We start from the raw sequence: 17,384 nt of genomic DNA, 5'->3' as shown, positions 1-17,384 counted from the left end.
GAACCGCCAGAAGGCCCTTGGCGCTGGACCTCAGTGTCCGGGTAGAACGATGTGGGTGGAGACGCTCCTTCAGATATACTGGATGCTTCCCTTGTATTCTGTCCACTACAAAGAAAAGGGAGAGGTGTGGGAATCATGTTGGTGAGAACTCAAGTTATGGGATCCAGAATACTTTGGCATCTCTTCTGTTTTGTCTTCTAGCAATGCTTATTCGTGGATTTAGTGAAAATACGGCTTTGGGTCAAAATTCACCTATTTACATGTAGAACGTTCACACGTGTTTTAATCTTCGTTTAGCTTATTGTTGATTTTAATTATCTTTTATATGCTGTTTTTAACTGTCTTCGATAATTTTGATGTTTTGGTTTTTGTAAACCATTTAGAAGTTTTATTGCAATTGAACAGTGTGTAAATTTTGTTGACTAAACAAACTTGACTAAGGCTATGTTGATTTTTCAAAATCCTATTGATCTGTAACCTTGATGCAAATCATTTATTGCAGGAAACTCAAATTAGCTGCTGTCCTTATACCAGTGCAGGTCTTAGTAATATTCAAGTTGCCTACCATCATTTGAAATCTCCATCCTTACCTTTCATTATCAGTAATTTTTAGTTTTAATTATCACCACCACTACTCGTTTATGCCAGCGATTCTTTATGCTTATGGTTTCTTGGTTTCTTTTTGGTTTTGGTTTTAAATCTAGCAAAGTATGAGAGAGAAGCCAGTAGATATTGGAATGAATTTTACAAGATCCACAAGAACCATTTTTTCAAAGATCGCAAGTGGTTGTTCGTGGAATTTCCAGAAATTCTCCCAGAAGGAAAATCTGACCTTTGTAGAAAAGTGGCTACAGAAAACTCGAGATGTACTGGTTTCCTTGAAGACAACCATCTTTGTGAGGATAATTCTGCTGCAAAAGTTTCTTCCGTTTTGAGCGCGTGTTATGATAACTCCGCAGCTGATGAGCAAATTGTCAAGAGCACTGGAAAACAATTTCCTGGCGCTGGTGCTGCTTACCGAATATTAGAGGTACGGTGGACCTTTCTATTCTGTGTCCAACACCATATTCCCCTGGGGTTTTTGATGCTTATGCAGAAGTGCAAAAGTTGGATTGATCCTGAGACTTGTACTCTGCCTTGTTTTGGCAATCCTCCTTTCCCCTTCAGCCCAACCCATAGAGCAAGGCCTCCTGATCATTGGGAGAGGCTTATTTTGGGGGCGGTGGGGTCAACCTATGCTTTTCCTTCTACCCTCTTCCACATGTGTTTCTGTGGATCCAACCCATATGCAGCCTTGTGAATAGTTACCTCTTTCTTAACTCACCTGCTGTGAGTTAAGGCAGAGGGCCTTCTCAGTGGTGGCACCCGCCCTGTGGAACGCCCTCCCACCAGATTTCAAGGAAATAAACAACTATCTGACTTTTAGAAGACATCTGAAGGCAGCCCTGTTTAGGGAAATTTTTAAGGTTTGATGTTTTATCGTGCTTTTAATATTCTGTTGGGAGCAGCCCAGAGTGGCTGGAGTGGCCCGGCCAGATGGGCGGGATATAAGTAATAAATTATTGTTGTTGTTGTTGTTAATAATTATGATGATGATATTAAAATTTCATTGGTTTTTTAAACCTCTCGGGTTTCCCATACAGTATTGTTTTGAATAAGTCCTTGGGATCTGATAGGTAGCACAATCTTACTCATTTATAAAATGTTTAGGCGGTTTAAAATAGTAAAAAAAAAATAAATGAATGGTTTACCATAGGAATGCAGTAACTGCAAAAAGGCAAGCAACATTCAACCAAATTGTGCCTTAAAAACTGAATAAAAACAAGATGGAAACTTGGGGGTGGGGGTGGAGTTCAATATTGCGCTAAGGCAGTCGTTCCTCCAGGGCAAGCATTTGGTCTTGCCAGAAGAATGATCCCCCTTCTCGCTGCCCCCCCCCCCCCACGAACAACCATATATGACAAACAAAACTGAGCAGTCTACAAAACAAAGTCTGGGAAAACTTCAGTCAGCTTAAAGTTTTTAAGAAGCATTTAAAGGCAATTGCTCAAGTTTCTTTAAATATGGCTTCTCTTCTAACTTATTTCATGATACTCTGTTGAGGCTAGGAGCTGGTTGCAGCTTTTCTATATCCCTTTGCACGCATAGCCACTCTAATGCATTTTAAGAGAGAGAGAAAATGCCAGCTGCATTTTGGAACAAATCGATATTTTGTGTGTGGCTACCAGAGTAAAGTAATTTCTTGGTGCATCAAACAAGATGAAGCCCTTCCTTGTGAAAAAAGGAGGACACACAGAGAACTATTCCCTGAAGATATTTTAAAGTTTAATTCTTAGTCTGTTCTCGCCCTGCCCCCCTAAATGTTGGAAAATATTTTTTTTTATAAATGTGATCAGCTTAATATTTTGCTTTTGTCTTTACTACCAGGTTGGCTGTGGTGCTGGTAACAGTGTTTTCCCTATTTTGGAAGTGATTCGGTAAGCTAAAAAGATAAAAAGTTACATGCTACAGTAATGAGGAGGGAACAGCTGCTTTGCCGAAACTCCTACTAATAATTTTCACTATTGTTCAAGAATGAGGAACCTCTGGTCCTCCCAATGTTTTTTGCCCCAGAACTCCTATCTATCATCCTTGACCTTTGATCATGCTGGCCGGCTCTGATGAGTGCTGTTTTTATTATAATTTATTAAATTGGTATACTGCCCTTCATCCGAGGATCACAACGCACTTCACAACATAAAAATACAATATGAGAACACAAAGTACATAATAAGAAACCAAAAAAACCCCAATAACCCTGTGGCGATCACACAGGGTCCCCGGACGTTTCACCGTCTGTTGATCCCTGTGCCACCACTTTATTTCTCGCTGCCACCACCCAGGCCCTACCTGGAACAATACTGAGTCCAGTCAGGGTTAAATTGGAATATAAACTTCTGTTTATTTATTGCAGTTTAACAAGCGTGTGGTTTCATAAACGGTATCGGTCAATTACAATCATGGGGTGCCTATCCAGTCCTGTAACTTCCACTACCTGCTCTCACTCACTAAACCACCTCCCAGATATTTACTTGTCTTCCTAGTTCCTAACTGTTCCTGACTCAGCTTATTTCACTACACTAACTCACCCTACCCGCAGACTCTATCCCAATCCACTCCCACTCCAACAAACCACCCAACTCCCAACAAACTCCTCCTTCGCCCCTCCCAGAGCTGGTTTTATAGTCCCTCTGACTCCACCCCCCTGGGTTCTGATTGGGTAACCTGTTTAACTATTTCACCTCCAGCACGCTCATATGTTAACGTCACAAACCCCCCTCCAAAAAACAAACAAACCACGTTTAAAAGGCCATATAATATTTAATCATTCCAAGGCCTGGTTATAGAGAAACGTTTACACCTGGCCCTTAAAGATATGCAATGAAGGCATCAGGCAAGCCTCCTCGAGGAGAGCGTTCCACAAATGGGGAGCCACCACAGAAAAGGCCCGTCCTTGTGTTGCCACCCTCCGGACCTCCAGTGGCTTCCCACAACATCTGGAGGGCCACAGGTTACTCATCCCTGCTATAGGTGATGATAGCATGAGATGTTCCATTGGGTACGAAGTTTCGTTGGCCTTCATAGGTCCGAAACTGTACATTGGTACCTTGGGTTACGGACGCTTCAGGTTACAGACTCCTCTAACCCAGAAATAGTACCTCTGGTTAAGAACTTTGCTTCCGGATGAGAACAGAAATCACGCAGCGGCAGCGGGAGGCCCCATTAGCTAAAGTGGTGCTTCAGGTTAAGAACAGTTTCAGGTTAAGAACGGACCTCCAGAACGAATTAGGTTCTTAACCCGAGATACTACTGTACCATGAATTGGACTCCAAATGAATCAGATGTCGGCACAGGCAAGAAACAACCAGTGTAATGTGTTCATAATTTGTAAAATCTGCATGCGCGGAAAATCTCTTGGTCAGCAGTATTTCCAGCTATTTGTGGTTGTTCCATTGTAGCTATGCTTCAGAGTAATCAGTGAAAATTAAAGTTGTGATTGACATTGCTGCTGGTTCTTAAGAACAAAGCAGATCCAAAAAAATTTTCCCCTTTATTTCAGCTCTTCCTAAAGTGAAACACTGCACTGTACTGGCAATTGATCTTGGTACAGTCGTACCTTGCATGTTTGACTTACAAAACGTTTGGAAACCAAAGCGTGGCTTCTGATTGGCTGCAGGAAGCTCCTGCAACCAATCGGAAGCTGCGGAAGCCCCATTGGACATTCGGCTTCCAAAAGAACGTTAGAAAACTGGACCACTCACTTCTGGGTTTTGATTGTTCAGGAGCCAAGGCGTTTGAGATCCAAGGTACAACTGTACTGGGGAATGCTGCCTTATGTCCTTGGTGTCTGATAATCTTAAATACACAAGGGAGTTTGGAGCTGGCTCTGTAGCGGATGGAGGTGGGGGAAGAAGTTACCCCTGTATCGGAGCCAGCCTGCGTTTTTCATTCAGAAATTGAATAGAGACAGGTTGCGCTGGGACAGCTGTTGGAGGACCACATTCCCTTGTGATACTAGCAAGTGGGATCGAAAGGTCTCTTGTAGCTACATCCCTTTCCTTTTTGCTCAGTTCTATAATATTGCGCAGGGACGCAGGTGGCGCTGTGGGTTAAACCACAGAGTCTAGGACTTGCCGATCAGAAGGACGGCGGTTCGAATCCCCGCGACGGGGTGAGCTCCCGTTGCTCGGTCCCTGCTCCTGCCAACCTAGCAGTTCAAAAGCACGTCAAAGTGCAAGTAGATAAATAGGTACCACTCTGGCGGGAAGGTAAACGGCGTTTCCGTGCGCTGCTGTGGTTCACCAGAAGTGGCTTAGTCATGCTGGCCACATGACCCGGAAGCTGTACGCCGGCTCCCTTGGCCAATAAAGCGAGATGAGCGCCGCAACCCCAGAGTCGGTCACAACTGGACCTAATGGTCAGGGGTCCCTTTACCTTTTATAATATTGTGCAACGGCTACCAAATGCAGCTTCGTCACAGACAAAGCAATGGCCTAGTAGGGATGGAGTCCTGGAGAAGTAAGCGTTTCGCTCATTTCCCAACAAGACGTTTAACCACCTCCACCCTCAACTTTCCCGTTCGCTTCCCTCTGCCTTTGCCCTTTCCACGTCTCCCAAGAACTAGGTTTAGGTGATTTGATTATGCCTGCAGATGGATCCCCGGTGAAAATCGCTTCACAAAAGCAATTAGGGGGGCTGATATTTCCCTTGTTTCTTTCTCCAGCCACCATCCCAGAGTCTTTCTGTATTGCTGCGATTTTGCTTCAGAAGCGGTGGAGCTCATCAAGGTATTTAAAACGTGGCGATTCGTTTGCGAGAGCATCCTTTAATCCTTGGGTTCGCCAGCTAGTGAAATAGGCATCAGTACCGATATAGAGCTCAAAGACTGCAACAGCTTGGAATTATAGTTCCTTTTGCAATGAAGTAGTGCGTGTTGAACTTGTTCATACGTTCTCCTGCCTAGTGGGTGCTTCCAGATGATGCCCTAGAGAGGATTTGAGACCTTGGTACCTTGGTATCTGGCTTCCTCCCAGATATTATTCCATACTTGCATCATTCAAAATCAGAGGGCTTTCCCCATCTGCTTCGGCTGACTGTTGTGGTAGTGTGGAGCAGGGTCTTCTCAGGTGTGCTGCTAACCTCTAGATCAGGGGCAGGCAACCTAAGGCCCGGGGGCCGGATGCGGCCCAGTCGCCTTCTCAATCTGGCTTGCGGATGGTCCGGGAATCAGCATGTTTTTATCTTGAGTAAAATGTGCCCTTTTATTTAAAATGCATCTCTGGGTTATTTGTGGGGCCTGCCTGGTGTTTTTACATGAGTAGAATGTGTGCTTCTATTTAAAATGCATCTCTGGGTTATTTGTGGGGCAGAGGAATTCGTTCACTCCCCCCCCCCCAAAAAAAATAGTCTGGCCCACCACATGGTCTGAGGGACGGTGGACCGGCCTACGGCTGAAAAAGGTTGCTGACCCCTGCTCTAGAGATGGTTCCCCATCACCAAGGGGGGTCCATGGCACATACCTGCCAACTGTCTGGGACATCCCATTTTTGTGACTAGTGCGGCCCGGAAGATGCACGTCCAGGTTTTGGGCTGGTACCTGTTGGAGCGTATGGCAGCACCATTCACATAACGAAAATTTAAAAAATAGATTTTTTTAATTTCAACTGGATTTTTAAAATAAACTGCTTTTAGAGGAAAAGATAGTTTTCTGTTTAAGTTACATTATAATGCAAAGGCTATTCGTCAGGAAATAAGGGTTTGTTTTAAGTTTTTCATGTGTGCTAAAACTCAGTCTAAGTTTTTTATAAAAATAAAAATGTTTAACCACATCAGTTAACAAGCATGCTATAATGTTATTGTTTTAGTTGAACAAATTGTTTAAATTGTTGTTAAGGAAAGGATTATTTTACTCTTTCCGATAAAGTACAGCGGAAAAGTTGTCCAAATATAAACAGTTAACTTATTAAACCGCACAATAATTTCATAATTAACAGTCGATGTATTTCTAATAGTATAACCAAATCAGTAATTTTTGATATAACTGTTAAAACTACTCTGAAAATTTATTATTCCAAAAATGAATCCTTCATCTGGTTGTAAATATTAAGATTATACCACGAGATTATAACACGAGTGTTAGCGTCGGCCATGCAGGAGAGTGGTATTAAAAAAGCTCAGGGCAATCTTCCCCCATTTTCTAAATTTTTAGTCCCCCAAAATAGGGGGCGTCTTATACATGGGGGAGTGTTATACAGTGGATCTCGGGTTGCAAACGTGATCCGTACGGGATGCACGTTCGCAACCCGCAGCATTCGCAACCCGCAGCGGTGCATCTGCGCACACGCAGGTTGCGATTTAGCGCTTCTGCACATGCGCGACCGCCGGAACCCGGAAGTAACCCATTCCGGTACTTCCGGTTTTCCGCGCGTCCGTAACCCGAAAAAACACAACCTGCAGCATCTGTAACCCTAGGTATGACTGTACACGGAACAGTGTGGTAATTTGGTGAGAGCTTTATATCTGGTTTTTGTATAAACTGGTCCTTAGAAATAGGGTGGGTTGTTTTCTTTTCCTTTTCCGAAATCTGAATTGCTGAGGAGGAGGGATTTTGAGGGGAGCGTTTCTGTGTCACAGGAAAGAGATTCTAAGTAGTTTGAGAGTCTCTCTGTTTGTTCTTTCGGATTGGGGGGGACTTGTTAACAGTCGCATCCACTCATCGATTCCTCCCGGTGTTTTGCCTTTGTTCACGACGTGTGTGATGATGCCTCGCCCTACCCTTTCCCAGATGGCAGCCTGGATGTCATTCTCCTCATCTTTGTGCTGTCTTCCGTTCACCCTGACAGGTAAATGAAGGCTGGAAAAGGTGGGGGACAGAGCCAAACACAGTAAATGTCTCTCTTCATCTGGAGTGGCTTTCAGGGCTATCTTTAGAGAGAGGGTGAATGTATTACTGAAGAGTCCTCTGGTTCACTTGCACGCTGGGCATTTAAAATCCCAATTCTCTCCCGTTCACAGCGAGAGCCGGTCGAAAGAGCGCTTCGCTAATGAGCCTCCTTGTCTCCCTCAGAAGAGGCTTCTTTGGCAAAATGAATGCCTATTAAAGATGGCGGCTCTTTCCAAAATATTACAGATGACTTCTTCTTTTCCCCTTGAAAAAAAAAATTGAAATGAAACCGACGAAATCCAAATGGCCACCTTCATGCACCAAAGATATTCCCAGCTTTGTTCTCCAAACAGCTGAGCTTTCTGATTTGCTTTCAGAGAAAATCGCATTTCCCTCATTTCTTCCTGTTTGTTCGGGAGGCAAGCGGGTGATGAGTCATAGGCAAAAGAATACTTTGCCAAGCCCGGGTGGGGAAAGGGAAGAAATATCTCTTCCCTGTACCTTTTGCTAACTCTTAAGCCGCAAAGCTTCAGGTTTTCTGTGCAAATTTCCACCATTAGCCTGTGTAGATCTTCCTGTTTTGTTCCCCCACCGTCAGGTAATCTGATGAAGGTTGCTGTGATTAATATCCCTCAATTCTAATACTGCAAAAGGCTGTATTTAAGTGTTTTGTTTTATTTATTTTCCAATTTTTTTATTAGTTTTCCAGATTTATAACAAACAAATAGAAAAAAGAAAATCAAAAAACAAACCAACAAACATTTATCCTGATTGTAATAATTCCACTTTTGATAACATTGTTAGGTGAACAGTGTGTAACAATGTATTTAAGTGTTTTAAATAAACATGTATGTTCCACTAAAATCAGTGAAACTGGTTGCCGAATAAGTATGCCAAAATTAGGTCCGAGCTGCAGTTTGTATCCTAAAATCACTGTTGTTCTTTCTCTCGCCACTTACCTTATCATAGTATTATCCTAATTCCAAAGGTTAAAGCACTAAAAGATAGCTGTTTGTTCTAATTTCCTAAATATTTAAATAAATTCCCCCGAACAAGCGCCTGTTAATAAAAAATACTGATCTCGGTTTGGGGTGGGGGTGAGGAAGAGACAAATAATTTTTTTAGCGGGCAACGTGCAAAAGGCCACGAAGGTTCTTCTCATGTGCGAACCTTCATTCAGCATTTAAATTATCACCTGATTAGTTTTTAGGGCACTTACAGCCTGTCATTATTTTATGGGTGGGGTTCAGTCACGCCCTGGCAAATTCAGGTTGTGGAATTCAAAATGCTTTGGTTCTCTTGAGTTCACCCCAGATTGAACTTTCTATGATAAGGAAAGTGGAAGGAAATTACATTCTGAAGTGTGGAGTGACAATTGCTGGACACAATGTCCTGTAATCTCCCCACAAACTTTGTGCAAACGAATCAAGAGGAATGCTTTTTTTTTTTTAAAGGGTTTATTGAGTTTTCAAAAACAACATCATCAGACCCTCCAAGTGTCCCTATTTTCCAGGGACAGCCCCGGATTTAGAGAAGCCGTACAGGTTTCTGATTTGATCCTGGAATGGCCCATTTTTCCTTAGGATGTCCCTAGGTTTCATCGGAGAAATGTTAAGAGGGTATGGGGTTATGCAACCGCCGAGCCAAGGAGATAAGTAACTATACAATCTTTAGAAGACATTTGAAGGCAGCCCTGTATAGGGAAGTTTTTAAATGTTTAATGTTTTGTTACGTTTTTATATATGTTGGAAGCTGCCCAGAGTGGCTGGTCAGATGGGCGGAGTATTATTATTATTATTAGCAGATTATTATTATTAATATTAATATTACTACTACTACTACTATGGGATAAGATGTCCTTATTTTCATCGAAGAAATGTTGAGGGTATACAACGTGCAAACAAGACAAACAAACAAAAAAGAACAAAAACTTTGCGGGTCACGTTATTGGAATTAAAATAAAATAAGCAGAAGTAGGTTTTGTAGATATATCAAAATAAAATTATATAAAGGCACCTTTAGGAAGGAAAAGCTATATATTAATAAGGCAGCCTTGCCACTTAGAGGTATGTCTTGTCAGGGGCAAGCTAGTGTTTTGTGTTTTTGAATTACACCCTGATGGTGTGTGTGTGTGTGTGGCTGGCTATTCTATTTTCACAGGATCCAAGGAGTTATAAACAGGCTGGCCAGATTATTGAAACCTGGAGGAATGATTCTCTTTCGGGACTACGGAAGATACGACGCTTCTCAGCTTCGTTTCAAAAAAGGTGCTTCTCAAAGAGACAGTTGCTTTGTTTGTCTACTTGTTGTGAGTCCTCAGTAGGGATACAGTAATCTAGCCTTCCTTATCTCCTATTAGGCCGCTGCTTGTCGGAGAACTTCTACGTAAGAGGCGACGGCACCAGAGCTTATTTCTTCACAAAAGGTATTTGGGCCAGCACCATGGTTGAGCAGTGTCAGTTTACCTCAAAGGGATAACCTCTCCTCATGGATTGCTTCCAAGCCCCACTTTGCTTTAGGAACGCTTGCTGGTTCAGGACAAAGGGCAAAACCTTATTCTCCAATGAGATCAGGGCTGTGTTCATGCCATACATTTAAAGCACACACATCATTCCAAAGAATCCTGGGAACTCTCATTTGGGAATTATAGCTCTGTGAGGGTGTCAATCACAAGTCCCAGAATTTTTTTTAGGGGAAGCCATGTGCTTAAATGTATGGCGTGTATGCAGACTCAGTTAAATTAGGCTCAATAAAATAAAATAATCGATTATAGGTGGGTGGATTTCGGTTGAACATGAGGAGAAAGCTCAGCCAAATGTGGGCTGTTTGTGGAAACCTTTTCCTCACAACAGCTCAGGTGGGATCCTGAAAGCCAGTTGATAATTTGCACTTAAAATGTTGTATTATTGCATGAACCATTTTGAGAGAAACACTATATATAATAATGGGATTCTTCCAGTAGGATACAACTATTGCATTCAAAATAACGGTTTGGGAGGAGAGTAGAAGTTGCAGCGCAGCACATTGTTGAGAGCAGTATTTTAATTCCATGTGGTGGTTTGTCCGGTTGTGCTGGGGGGGTGTTACAGCAGTGTGGCGCACACACTGTGGGGCACACACGGATGTCTGCATCGACAGGGGAAGAGGCTTCAACTTGGCACGAGATCCCTTTTCTTTCTGTGGAGTCCTGTCCTAGGCCCCTGTCTGTCATGCTTAATTAACTCTGAATTAGCTGGCGTTTCGGCGTGTGTGTGCTTTTAAATCAGTCCCACAGAGGTCTTTCTCTTCTGGATTATGAGATGTGACCAAACTCACATTTGCTTCCCATAATATTTTCTATTAACTGTGAAAGCTTTGGGAGGGGAGAGGAGAACGGGCGCCGGCAAAGAGGGCTTTCAACTTTGGTGTGACTGATGAGTTTTCGTACACCACCGGGCATGAGATTCTGTAATGAAATTCATGTGGCGCCGTGAAATGCGTCTCCTTTCCCCCGCCTTGTAGGGTTAGTGTCCGCTGCTTGGCTTTCAGAACAGCAAGAAAGAGGGAGTGTGTTCCATCCCTGACATACTCTTAACTAGGGCTGGGCAATATCTGGCTTTCAAGATCGTGATGTATCAGCTGAGGAGCTGGCGATACGTCACGGCTTCCCAGTTGCCAGTAGCAGCGCAGGCAGGCAGATACGAGTGAGGTGTGCTATGTATACCTGAAGGCCCAGTATCCCTGAAGGAGCATCTCCACCCCCAATGTTCAGCACGGACACTGAGGTCCAGCGCTGAGAGCCTTCTGGTGGTTCCCTCACTGCGAGAAGTGAGGTTACAGGGAACCAGGCAGTGGGCCTTCTCGGGAGTGGCGCCTGCCCTGTGAAATGCTCTCCCATCAGATGTCAAGAAAATAAACAACTATCTGACTTTTAGAAGACATCTAAAAGCAGCCCTGTTTAGGGAAGTTTTTAAGGTTTGGTGTTTCTTCATGTTTTAAATATTCTGTTGGGAGCCACCCAGAGTGGCTGGGGAAACCTAGCCAGATGGGTGGGATATAAATTTATTATTATTATTATTATTATTATTACTATTATTATTACTATTATTATTACTATTATTGTTGTTGTTGTTATGCTGGTGAAAGGCACTGAGCCATGATATATCCCAGCTTCCTTTTGGGTGAAACTCACCAGAAATGGTGAAACTCACCAGAAAAATAAGAAATCAAGTTAACAAACTTTTTATTTAAAAAATGGAAATTATCTACTGAATATTTGCAGACAATCTGTAAACAGAAAAGAATATTGGCAGGATTATTGTAATAACCTGCAGTTTTATATGAGTATACATTTAAAGTAGATGAATTAATGATTAAGTTAATTTGGTATACAGTCGTACCTTGGTTTTGGAACAGCTCAGTTCTCAAACGTTTTGGTTCCCAAATGCCGGAGTGACTGTTCTGATTTACAAACGATTTTTGCTTCTGACGGGGCTTCCGCGGCTTCAGATTGGCTGCAGGAGCTACCTGCAGCAAATCAGAAGCCGTGCTTTGGTTTCCAAACGTTTCAGAAGTCATATGGACTTCCAGAACGGATTCCGTTCGACTTCCATGGTACGACTGTATACGGAAAATATAAAAAATAAATTTAAGGAACCACAGGAAAAGGGGAAGTCGTGTTTTGAAATGTTAAAATGACTGTAAAATTATTGAAATGTCTAACACTGAAAATCATAAATAAAAATTAAAAAAAGAAATATATATCGCCAGCTCAAAATGTCTGAAACAGGTATCGCGGTTTGAATCTCATACCGGTTCCAGACAGTTAATTGTAATATCAACCAGGTCTACTCTTTTTTTATATGTATACATTTTTATTGATTTTTTAACATATCATTTTCAACAGTCATTTAACATAACTTCTTATCTTATACAACATTTTAGACTTCCGTCAACGACCTCTGATGATTTTCCATTCTTTATCACTTATTCTGCATTTCTTAAATTCTCTATTACTCTTAATTATCATTAACTAATAATTCCCCTCATAGTCTTTCTTGCAATATTTCATATAATCCTCCTTACAGACCCTCTTGCAGTCCTACTAGCGTAATCTGTTCATTACAGTTGCTTTTCAAATAGTTCATATATTTACTCCAGTCTTCTAAGAATCTCTGGTCCTGCAGGTTTTGAATCCTTCCTGTTAATTTATCTAATTCTGCATAGTCCATTAATTTCGTCCGCCATTCTTCTTTCGTCGGTAATTCTTCTTGCTCCCATTTTTGTGCCCAACCAGGTCTACTCTTCACTTAAACTGAATAACTATCATATAGCTGGGAGGATAGAAATGGTTGCTTCAAGCTAGTCCTCTTGAATTAGGAATTTCAGAGCTTGCCAGGTAGCCTGAGTAGGTACCGCTTCCTGCTTTGTGAGAGATCAAATCCAGGAAGTGGCATGCTCTTCTAGGCGGAACTAGACATCTTTGACTACCTTGTGGCTTGCATACCTGACAAGGCCATGCTCTAATGCAAACATTTGCCTGCAAACCCTTTCACTGGCGTTTGTGCGCAGTTGAAGCTGTGGCTGCCGCAGATAAGGCACGTGACGGCACTGCCCTCCCTCCCAGCCTGTTGCCCTCCAGGGGGTGCCCTCAGAAGCTAGGGTCGCAGTCCCAGGAGGTATAAGCCTCTTAGCGTAACGCTCACTTAAGGGGAGCAGGGTTGGAGGTGCAGTGCAGCGCAGCCCAAGGTCAAGCACAGATAACCAGTCCAGGTCCAAAACACGACCCAGAGATGAGGTCAGGCGACAGACGGTTCAGGCAAGGTACAACACAGCAACAAGGGAGCTCTCGAATCAGAAGCAGGCATGCTGTACAAGGAGCCAGGGGGACGGTGTTGTTTCTAGGCCTGGGCCATGTATCAATACATCATCCTAGACCGGTTTGAGGGCCAGAGCAAGATATTGCCTTCCCCTGAAGGTATATCACAGGTGGGGCTTGCCTTACCTTCTCTGGCTGCCTAATTCCTCCCTGTGCCAGCCACTGCTGGAGGAGGAAGCTGCCTCTGAGGCGGTTTGGCTTCCCCCCAGTGCTGAATGATGCTCCTTTTCAGCATCACGATGTATTGCTATATCGTGATGTTTAGCTGGTGATACATCACAATGTTGAAAAGTTGGTATCACCTAGTGTGATGTTAACATATGAGAGTGCTGGAGGTGAAATAGTTAAAGAGGTTACCCAATCAGAACCCGGGGGGTGGAGTCAGAGGGACTATAAAACCAGCTCTGGGAGGGGCGAAGAGGAGTTGTTTGTTGGGAGTTGGGTGGTTGGTTGGAGTGGGAGTGAATTGGGATAGAGTCTGTGGGTAGGTTGAGTTAGTGTAGCGAAATAAGCTGAGTCAGGAACAGTTAGGAACTAGGAAGGCAAGTAAAAATCTGAGAGGTGGTTTAGTGAGTGAGAGCAGGGAGCGGAAGTTATAGGTCTGGATAGGCACCCCATGATTGTAATTGACCGATACCGTTTATGAAACCACACGCTTGTTAAACTGCAATAAATAAACAGAAGTTTATGTTCCAATTTAACCCTGACTGGACTCAGTATTTTACCGGGTAAGGCCTGGGTGGTGGCAGCGAGAAATAAAGTGGTGACACAGGGATCAATAGATGGTGAAATGTCCAGGGACCCTGTGTGATCGCCACACCCAGCCCTAGTTGTTTCCAGCCACTTGGAAAGCTCACAAAGGATCATGATAATGGATAAAGGATGATGATGATTATGATGGTGATGATGATGATTTTTACAGTGGTACCTCGGGTTAAGAACTTAATTCTTTCTGGAGGTCCGTTCTTAACCTGAAACTGTTCTTAACCTGAGGTACCACTTTAGCTAATGGGGCCTCCTGCTGCCGCTGCGCCACCGCTGCACGATTTCTGTTCTCATCCTGAAGCAAAGTTCTTAACCTGAGGTAATATTTCTGGGTTAGCGGAGTCTGTAATCTGAAGCAAATGTAACCTGAAGCGTATGTAACCCGAGGTACCACTGTACTTGCTACTTATAACCCGGCCATTTGGCTGGGCCTCCCCAGCCACTCTGGGCGCCTCCCAACAGAATATTAAAAACACGATAAAACATCAAACATTAAAAAAATTCCCTAAACAGGGCTGCCTTCAGATGTCATCTAAAAATCAGATAGTTGCTTATTTCCTTGACATCTAATGGGAGGGCGTTCCACAGGGTGGGCGCCACTATCGAGAAGGCCCTCTGCCTGCTTCCCTGTGACCTCTGTATACTCTGGAAACCTAGACCCCAAGCTTCTGAAAGTAAAGGAACTTTGGCAGGTGCTCGCTCAAATGCTACAACATGACTCTGGGCCTGTAGACGCACATTTGGCGTGGACCTGCCGTTTTCCATGCCAGAATTGTCAAGGACTGAAGAGTGTCTCCTGCTCTTCCTTTGGCTGCTGGGTGTGTGAAATGACAACGAAACAAGGAACCAGGCCGAGGGCCTTCTCGGTAGTGGCGCCCGCCCTGTGGAACACCCTCCCACTGGATGTCAAGCAGCCATGTTTAGGGAAGCTTTTAATGCTTGATGTTTTATCACTTTATTATTATTATTATTATTATTATTATTATTATTATTATTATTCTGTTGGGAGCCGCCCAGAGTGGCTGGGAAAACTCAGCCAGATGGGTGGGGTATAAGTAATAAATTGTTATTATTATTAACGAAAAGTTGATCCGCTGCAGCACAAGACATGGAACGTAAGGAAATCCTGCAGTGCCAGGAGATCCTGAGGGTGCAGTTTTACTCCTGCTGTAATCCGTGACTTTGTTAGCAGCATCCTACATAGATCTTTATTATTATTATTATTATTATTATTATTATTATTATTTTATTTTATTTTATTTTATTTTATTTTATTTTATTTTATTTATTATTATTATTATTATGGGAGGGACGCGGGTGGCGCTATGGGTAAAACCTCAGCGCCTAGGACTTGCCGATCGCATGGTCGGTGGTTCGAATCCCCGCGGCGGGGTGAGCTCCCGTCGTTCAGTCCCAGCTCCTGCCCACCTAGCAGTTCGAAAGCACCCTTAAGTGCAAGTAGATAAATAGGTACCGTTTTATAGCGGGAAGGTAAACGGCGTTTCCGTGTGCTGCTCTGGTGCCGGTTCGCCAGAGCAGCTTCGTCACGCTGGCCACGTGACCCGGAAGTGTCTGCGGACAGCGCTGGCTCCCAGCCTCTAGAGTGAGATGAGCGCACAACCCTAGAGTCTGTCAAGACTGGCCCGTACGGGCAGGGGTACCTTTACCTTTACCTATTATTATTATTATTGCACTGTTTTAAATGAGTGTAACTAGGCTATTTATTTTACAAAACACAGGTGAAATACACAGCATTTTCTCTTCTGCGGGCTTAACCGAAGTGCAGAACCTGCTCGATCGACGACTGCAAGTAAATAGGAAGAAGAAGGTGAAGATCCATCGGGTCTGGATTCAAGGCAAGTTCCAAAAACAAGGGGAGCTGACTCAAGAGTAGGCAAGAAAATGCTGCAGGTAAACACAGCTCTTAGCCTGAGAAGACATTTCCCCTCAAACGTCCTGAAAAACCAGGAACGCATTTGAGCAGAAACACTTTATTTACCATTTCCGCATATGTTGGTGTGAATTGGACACAACCCAGAAGTGCGTGTGTGTTTGTGACTTGCCTCTTGCACGCTCATTGGGAAGGAATTTCTACATTGCAGAGGCTAGTTAAGCCTCGTAGTCCCTTCCAACTCTACACAATTCTGTGATTCTATGAATGAAACTATTTCGGCTACTTTTGTGTTCCGTTCATTGGTAGAAAGCAATTGCTTTTTAATTACTGTCCCCACCAGGATATTCAAAAGATCGCTGGAGGGCCAAAGGTTTGGGTCAGGATTTTGACAGTGAAGGTGGGGTGGGGAAAGCTGAAGACTAAAAGTGGAGAAAAAGAGATCAAAGGGAAAATGAAACTAAAAGAAGGGAAGGAGGAAGTGGAGGAGACCAAAACAATTACGGGAAAGAGAAAGTTGAGCTGAGCTCTCCTGCCCTTTGGATTGGCCAACAGGTTGGTAGGAGGTAAGTAAGAGCATTATTGTGGGAAGAAGAAAGCAAAACCCTAACCCCACCCCTTCCCACAAATACATTTAAACAGATAAAGGAAGTTAATCAGCCGAAGGCCAGGTTGAAGACGAATGTTTTGCCTGGTGCCTTAAAGGTGTATAATGAAGGCATCTGGCAATCCTTCCCAGGGAGAGCATTTGACAAATGGGAAGCCACTGCAGTGAAGGCCCCGTTCTCATGTTGCCACCCTCTGGACACAAAGGCACACAAAGAAGAGCCTCAGAAGATGAACTCAGGGTCTGGGTAGGTTCCTATGGGAAGAGGCAGTCCTTGAGGTATTTCAGTCCTGAGATGCTTAAGGCTTTATAGGACAAAACCAGCCCTTTGAATTGAGCCCAGAAACTAATTGGCAGCCAGTGCAGTTGGGCCGTTTGCAAGGTTGACACACGTGGTTAAACATCCTGAAAGAAAGGAAAGGACGTTTGAGGTTGTTGGGTTTTTTTTTTAGCAAACTGGAATTGGTTTGTGAGCTTTTAGAACACCTGTTTTAATAAAAGCTTTTTTTTTACACTTGTTTGGTGAGCTATATGAAGCATAAGGTGAATGGATATAATAGTATGAACTGTACATGCATATGGAACAATGTATCTGGTATGCAATCCTTTGGAATTAATAAAAAAACAGAAAATGTTGTAGTGTGTTAATTACTGTTTATGCAACGCCATTCGCATGGTACTTTGACAGTAACAAAAAAATAGGTCTCTGCTCTAAGGGGAGAAGAAAAGGCGGAAGTGGGGATCATTTACTCGATTCCCATACGTGCCCTTGGACAGAGCTATGAGAGATCTCATCTGTACCCTCTATCTCTGCTTTTAAAAATGCCATGGAAGTGTTACG

The 17,384-nt window shown here is 43.3% G+C and overlaps 1 protein-coding gene across 1 annotated transcript in view; it reads left to right on the top strand.

Annotated features, from left to right (window-relative positions):
- The window catches only part of METTL8 (methyltransferase 8, tRNA N3-cytidine), a 37,508-nt gene extending 20,329 nt beyond the window's left edge, over window positions 1–17,179 (top strand). Inside the window, exons 5-11 of the mRNA XM_083571626.1 lie at window positions 705–1,030; window positions 2,428–2,477; window positions 5,264–5,327; window positions 7,243–7,382; window positions 9,584–9,690; window positions 9,783–9,848; window positions 15,785–17,179. Coding sequence (XP_083427752.1) covers window positions 705–1,030; window positions 2,428–2,477; window positions 5,264–5,327; window positions 7,243–7,382; window positions 9,584–9,690; window positions 9,783–9,848; window positions 15,785–15,939 — 908 coding nt within the window. The 3' untranslated portion in view covers window positions 15,940–17,179. The remainder of the gene's footprint in view (window positions 1–704; window positions 1,031–2,427; window positions 2,478–5,263; window positions 5,328–7,242; window positions 7,383–9,583; window positions 9,691–9,782; window positions 9,849–15,784) is intronic.
- The last annotated feature ends 205 nt before the right edge of the window (window positions 17,180–17,384 follow it).

Source organism: Podarcis filfolensis (assembly GCF_964270895.1).
Source record: "Podarcis filfolensis genome assembly, chromosome: 1".
NCBI lineage: Eukaryota > Metazoa > Chordata > Lepidosauria > Squamata > Lacertidae > Podarcis > Podarcis filfolensis.
Note: the sequence above shows the minus strand (reverse complement) of the source record. Positions and strands in the feature narration are given on the sequence as shown.